Source organism: Sciurus carolinensis, chromosome 12, assembly GCF_902686445.1.
Source record: "Sciurus carolinensis chromosome 12, mSciCar1.2, whole genome shotgun sequence".
NCBI lineage: Eukaryota > Metazoa > Chordata > Mammalia > Rodentia > Sciuridae > Sciurus > Sciurus carolinensis.
Window position 1 is genome coordinate 46,290,162 of NC_062224.1, and position 7,384 is coordinate 46,297,545.

Genomic DNA, 7,384 nt, shown 5'->3' on the forward strand with positions numbered 1-7,384 from the left:
GTTGGGTCAGGGGTCCTGCGTGTCCTGGCTGTTGTCCCAAAATGGCAACAACCACATGTAACCAAACCTGCGGGTACTGTGACAATGGACTTCCAGGCAACAGCAGGCAACTGGCGATCAGCTGGCAATCTATAGGCTACTGGTGAATGACTGGGAGGTGGACCTTGGGCAGTGGGTGATGGGTAGGTGAAAGGCAGACAATGGGCAGGCAAGAGGCAGGCAAACAAATGGGCAAATGCAGGATGATAGGTGGCAGCCAGCAATCTGCACTCAAAAAGTAGTCGTTATGCTGGCAGGCTGCGGGTGATCGTGGTGGACAAATGGGGTAAACAGCAGGGGATCAATGAGCAACAAAGACTGCCTTACAGAGAAACACATTTTCCTCTGCTTAGAACCTGAGTTACAGAGGGACAAGGAACGCAGCCTCGCTCTAGTCCACCTTCTTGGATCTCCCTATCACTTGTTAATGTAATTACTTAATATGCCTTATCTCAGGTATCCAAGAGCTGTCAATAATTGTAGACTTCCTGCAAATTCTGTGCATCTTGATTTAATGTATTTATTTACAACTTTAGTACTTTTTCTAAAAAGATGAGATGATGATGCTAAAAATGAAAATAGAACTTTAAAATTAAAATTATAAATAAGGAAAAAGCAAATATAGCAATGCATTTAGGTGGCTATTATAAAATGATTGACCAATCAATTTGCCAAGAACCTCATGGTGACAAAATTAAGAAAGAAGGCAAGAAACAACATGATTATCCTTGTCTGATTTTTCCAGACCACAGCACTAGTTCTACTTCTTACTGTAATGTGAAATGTTTCATAGCATCCTTTTCCTTTTTCATCACTGATTGTTTTCTAAAATAAGTTAATCAATCTGCTTTCCAACTGATTCCTACTATGCTACTTATTTATTTGAAGTATGTCAGTTTCGCTAAAACATTCAACTTCCTGATCAAATAATTAGTACACTAACTAGGTATTCAAATTGAGGTTGATTTTAAATTTTTAATTCTGTCTCACGAGATGGTCAGCTACCTACCTACCTTCATATCCCTAGCATCCTCCTGGAAGCAAAATTGTTCTTTGATTCTTTATTCACAATTCCAAAATCTAAAAAGCTCTGACAACAAAATTTTACCAAAAAATTGATAAAACTCATTCATAGGCAAAAACCTGAACTGAAATGAGACAATTTAAAAATCTTCATGTGTCTTACTTGTGGATATTCACATATTTTACTATGAGAAGTGGCAATAGATTTAATTATGGGCTCCTCTGAGCATTATGTAACATTTGATATATGTATCTTATTACTTTTATAAAATTTGAAAGTATAAATTGCAAAACACATGTGGCCCCATGAGTTTCAAAAGGGGTTTGTAGATTTGCAACAGCCAGTTCCTAGACTAGCATAGGTGTCTAGTAAATGTGAATTGAAATTTGATTAATATGAAGTTCTTAGAAACAAGAAACTTTTCCACCACCAGGCCTTGTGACCTTACAGCCTCTGGGAATAAAATAGATGATTCAGTCCTTAGAAGCAGGGCCCCTTAATTGTTCTCTCAAGGTTGTAGTAATTGGTCTTTGGTCAGGCTAATAAATCGAGGGAGAATGAAATGTTATTCTATCAGTTAAAATTATTCCTATTAGTATCCTAGAAGGTGCTTTTTTGTGTGATTCATATTATTTTTTTAATTTCATCTCTCTGTCTTATCACTCTGTTTCTTTTTGTTTTTGTTCAACAATTTTTAAAGGTGTCACATCAGCTTTTTTTAATACTGGTGATTTAATTGCAAAAGCGCACATAAACAGTTTGAAAGGTGTGAGAAGAAATTCACAAGTCACATGGGGAGACAGCAACAAAGCTAGCATTCAGTCTGGAATTCATCCATAGTGCAAAACAAATCACACTGCCAGTGGGTCAAATGGTGTATCCTGAAATTGAATGAAAAATGAGTTTGATATAAGAAACATTTATTTCATACCACAGAGACAATGGGTAATCATAAAGATTAAGTATAATAGGGAAAGCGGGGCATGTGTATAAAATAAATAAAATATACAACAGACTATACCAGAAGAAACTTTGTAGCTCAAATCAGGAAAATAGGTGAGGCTTGTGAAGGTGAGTCAGAATTGAGCAAATGGAGGGGACAGACTTGCAGAGTACAAGAAGGAGGACAGCACCCTCCTCTCTAGAAGCTGTATGTTTAGTGGTAGAGACACACATAAACACATAGATCATTATGGGAAATGGTTTATATTGTAGTAGGGGCTATGGAACCATAGAAAAGAATAATAATCCTCAGTGAAGCTGGACAGGAGTTCATGTTCAAGTTGGGTCTTGAAGGGCAGGGGCATTTACTCAGAAGGGTAAGAGGACATCAAGGAATCTGTTCTAATCAGAATAAATCAGATGATGATGTGAACTCTCAATAACAGGACAGTTATACTACAATAACTTTTCATGTTGTGTTATCATTTCAGTTGAATCAAGCAACACTTCTGGAACAACACAGAGTGGAAAAGGTTTGCAGAATAAGAGTCAGTTTAGGACCATTGCACCAAAAATTGTGCCCAAAGTCCTAACATCCAGAGTGCTGCCATGTCATTCACCATCACTCTCCGATCAGGGGAATCTGGGGCCCTCCATCAAGCCGCTGGGGATGCCTACCCAGAACTATGCTCTGATGCAGGTTGCGGGCCAGGAGGGGACATTTTCTCTTGTTGCTTTGCCGCATGTTGCCTCACCTCAACCAGTTCAGAAACCCAGAATGCCTGAAAATCTTAAACTGCCTATTCCCCGATATCAACCCCCAAGAAGTAACAAAGGATCAAGAAGGAAAACCATCCTGAGCTCTCCTGAGAGTGGCTATAACAAATCACCTGCCCAAACCCAGATGTGTCCTCAGATGTCTCCTGTACCTGCCCATCCTGAAATCCCACATAAACCCAGTTCCTGCAAGAAGCTGCCATCACTAGATATGGCCCCAGCCAGCATTAACACAGCTATACTGACCAGTGGCAGTGACCACAGAGACTCAAGATCTCCAGTAACCAACAACCATGGAGATGTGACTCCTCCTGCCATGCCAGCGTTGTCTACACCAGGGGAGCCCTGTGCCAAGCAGAGCTTCCCAAAGATTTCAGAGAGAATAAACTTTACAAGCAAGAAAATACCCAGTAAACCATCTGCTGTAGCCAGTGAAAAACTTAAAGAACAAGTTGATCATACAAAAGCCATAACCAGTTTATCACCAACCATTTTGGGCGGTGCAGTTCAATTGACCTCTTCAGTCCCCAGAGGGAAGCTGCCAATCTTACCCTACTCTAGAATGAAAACAGCAGAGGTTTGCAAAATTGAATCCGATGCCAACATTGCAGATTTTTCTTTACCTGGGGCAGACTGTGATAAGAGATTCTCCATCACAGAAGACTTTAATGCAGCCACCAAAATGGCCAGTAAGATGCCTGTTCCACAGGTGTCAAAGCAGAGTCTTTGTGAAAGTGCCTTTTGTCCAGTTACCAAACTAGATCTCAACCACAAAACAAAACTGAACAGTGGGGCAGCCAAGAGAAGAGGAAGAAAACGAAAGATACCAGATGAAATTTTGACATTTCAAGGGAAAAGGAGGAAATGCATTCTTAATAAGTGTAGAGATGGTAAAGAAAGAGCAAAAAATGATCCCCAGGAAACCAGAGAACAAAAACCTGGGATCCTGAAAAAATACCGTAGCATTATGCCTAAACCTGTAATTGTTGTGTCTGCTTTGGCTCCTCTTGCTTCTCCTGCAGCTGTGCTACCATCGCAAACACCCTGCAGCCTGGGACAGGACACTTTGTTAAATAATTCACTCACTTCTAAATATCTCAGCTGTAAGCAGAACGACAGCCCTTCCTCTAAGCCCAGCTCTGTGTTCAGAAATGGATTCTCTGGCATTAAGAAGCCTTGGTACAGATGTCACGTCTGTAACCACCACTTTCAGTTCAAACAGCACCTTCGAGACCACATGAATACACACACCAACAAACGACCATACAGTTGTCGGATTTGTCGCAAGGCCTATGTACGTTCCGGCAGTCTAAGCACACACATGAGACTTCATCACAGTGAGAATCGTCTGAAGAAACTCGTGTGTTGTGAGTTTTGTGCAAAAGTATTTGGTCACACCCGAGTCTATTTTGGCCATCTGAAAGAAGTGCATAGGGTCGTGATCAGCACTGAGCCCTCGCCTGAACCACAGCCAGGGGCCATGCCAAAGAACAGAGACAGAGACCCTAGTGTGCAAGGGATGGAGGGGCCCCTGGAGAGGTGAGTGCTAATGGAGTGGAAGTCTGGCACAAAATCCTGTTTTGATTTGGGGGAGAGGGGAAGATTTCATATTCAAAAAAGATTTTATAAAAACTTCTCTCAGATTAAGATTTCATAAGATAGCTACCTATTCCCCCTAGCTCTGTATTGAATGATCTCATTTTCTTTGGTGTCTGGTCAGTCACTATTTTTAATTAACCTATGTATGCCAGGGAAGAAACGCTAGTTTGAGGTGTGCTCAGGACAATTGGGTGACAGAAGATTATTCTTGCATCTGAAAATGAATAGTAAATTAACATATATAGTTCTTGGTAGTGTTTACAAATAATTTTCCCCAAATTCATGTCCACAGAATTTCTATCTAAACAACAGTATCTGCCCATAACACAGGGTGACTCTTGGTGGGATCTCCAGATCTCTGCTGCATTGACCACTCCCTAAGACACCCAGACCTAACATGCCCCATTTTCCCATCAGGCCAGATTAATCTGTGTCATTCCTTTTTGCAAGCACTGTTTTCTCGCATTATAAATAAATAAGCTATGTAATTTGGAAGCCTGGCAAGCAGACCTTACAGCAGTAACGAACCAGGGAAATGCCCTCAGTGTGGGCCGTGTGTATCCTCTTTCCACCAAGGTAACAAGGAGTTTCACTGGAATTAATTCTTATCAGCATCATGAAAAGAAAACTTTTTTCAGCACTTTAAATTCTCTGCCTCTTATTTTTCGTTGTTCCATTTGCTCAAAATGTTTTCAATTCAATTTTGGCTTACTCTGTCATATTCAATAAATAGGACTTGCCTATCCTACCACTTCCTTGCCTTTCTGTAGTTTCTCTCTTTTTGTTAAGCATTTGTTCCTCTTCCATGCTTTTCACTAGTGTACAAAGAAACCTTCCTTCTTATTTTCCTGCTGTCAGATTTTGATGTTTGAGTAAAATGTCCAAACTGTGTTTTGTGCTCAAGGATAGGGAGGGCAACAGTGGGTGGTGGGGGACATTTACCTTCAATTGCAGCAAGAGACCCTGTAGCACCTGACTTCATACTCCATAATTCTTCCATGTTACATACCCCTGTTCCTGTGGTAACCAAAGAGGTGGCTTGCCAGGGAAAGGCACAGAGGCACAGACTCTTCCTAAATGACCCCTGATGTCCTGAGAAACAGAACTGTGCCCTCTGCTGGAGTCCTTCCTAGGCTTCTGCTTCCTTGGTTCTTTCTGTTTACCCCATTCTTTTTCCTTCTCACAGTAGGTGCGTTTTAGATCCCTGAGGGCTTAGAATTGAAAGGAAAAGTTTCAGTTGTGTTTTTCCATGAAATCTTATATAGACTTTCCCCCACCTTTTCAGGGAAAACAAGTCAAACTTGGAGGAAGACTTCCTTCTAAACCAGGCAGATGAAGTCAAATTACAAATCAAGTGTGGCCGTTGTCAGATCACTGCTCAATCTTTTGCTGAAATAAAGTTCCATCTGCTTTATGTTCATGGAGAGGAAATTCAGGGCAGGCTGCAAGAGGGAATCTTACCAGGCACCAAAGGAGCTCAGGAGGCGCTGGTTAAACATGTTGCTCCTGACTGGAAACAGCATCCGGAGAGAAGGCGGCAGGTGAAGCCTTGTGCCTCTGAGGAGGAGTACCGTGCACTCCCTAAATTGAAAAGACCACTCTACCTTCACCACCAGAATGGTGTGGAAATACTCATGGAAAATGAAGGAGGCCAACAAGGAGCAAATGAGCCAGGGGAAGAACCCCAGGACCCTGAGTGTCCCAGCCCCCATACCGTTCTCCTCTGGTCCCATTCAGGCTTTAACTGTCTCCTTTGTACCCAGACACTGGGAAGAAAGGAGGAGCTCTTCCTGCACTGGGAACACAGACATAACTGTGAGGACCCTTCCAAACTTTGGGCTATTTTAAGTACATTCTCGAACCAGGGAGTGATTGAACTTTCCAGTAAAACCGGAAAATGAAACCCTGAGGCAAACTGGGGTTAAAGAGAGTTTTGCTAGCACCTTTCTATCAAAGCTTTGTGTTTTATGGTGGTACTTAATTTTAAGAATAAAACAAGTTAGAATCAACATTAATGAACGCAAGTAATTTTTGTACATAGTTTTATTTTCTTATGAAATAAAATATATGCCCTGGATGCATATTTTTCTAACCATATGCAGTCTGACTTTAAAATTCTATGTACTGGCTTTATTTTATCTTAGACTTTATTTCAGAATAAATAAAAAGATCAGAATTTGGAGATTGAAACATAGAGGATTATAGGTGTTCTTCAAATAATTCTCAGTAAAAGTGTGTGTGTGTGTGTGTCCTTTTGTTCAGATATTTTCTTACATACACCAACAAATGTGAAGAATTTACAGGTGGCAGTTCCATTTCAGTCCCAACCATGGTATCAAATTAGATAGTAAATGTTGATATTTATTAAATTCCTTGGTTTATTTGAATATGTTGCCAAGTAGTCTTTTTATAAGGTTGTCTTCTACCATGATTTGAAATATATGCTTTTAAGACTTAGATTTCTGTGTGTGATTTTATAATTTTCTTAAATGCATGTTGCCTTGAAGATAACTTGGCAAGTCTCACAGCTGTAGTGTTCCATATCAAAATAATAAAGAATTTTTAGTACTTCAGCTAATAAAGAAATCCACTTTCTTGGTAAAAAGTTGTTTTCAAATAGTCTTTGGGGCCAGAAAATTTACAACCTGGAAAGTGAACAAGATGTTTCGGTCCAGATGTGTAGGTGTCTCAACTGCTCTCTCTCACTCCCCAGTAACTTCAGAGGGTTGTCGCTAGCTGATCAATTTTAGATACAACTATACCTTTCAAGCCTGGGCTGTCTGAAAGTCAAGAGTAAATGATTGCCTCTTAAATTCCTAGGAAATTACCTTGAATCAGAAAAGTTGCCATTTGAAGTTTCTGGTCATCCTGGCTGCAAAATCATTTTCTGAGACAGGGGAGTCAGAGCATTCATCTCAATAGAATTGCCGCTTTTGCAGGAAAGAAAGTACTGTGCTTGTTGGAAGTTACCCAACAGAGGAAGCACTAAATTCTAACTGATAA

At 40.5% G+C, this 7,384-nt stretch overlaps 1 protein-coding gene across 20 annotated transcripts in view; it reads left to right on the top strand.

The window, feature by feature from the left end:
* Positions 1-6,915, top strand: part of Znf438 (zinc finger protein 438) — a 192,563-nt gene extending 185,648 nt beyond the window's left edge. For all 20 annotated transcript variants that reach the window (XM_047521025.1, XM_047521023.1, XM_047521018.1 and 17 more), the window contains 2 exons: positions 2,497-4,321; positions 5,667-6,915. In XM_047521025.1, coding sequence (XP_047376981.1) covers positions 2,497-4,321; positions 5,667-6,282 — 2,441 coding nt within the window. In that variant the 3' untranslated portion in view covers positions 6,283-6,915. The remainder of the gene's footprint in view (positions 1-2,496; positions 4,322-5,666) is intronic.
* Positions 6,916-7,384: the final 469 nt, after the last annotated feature.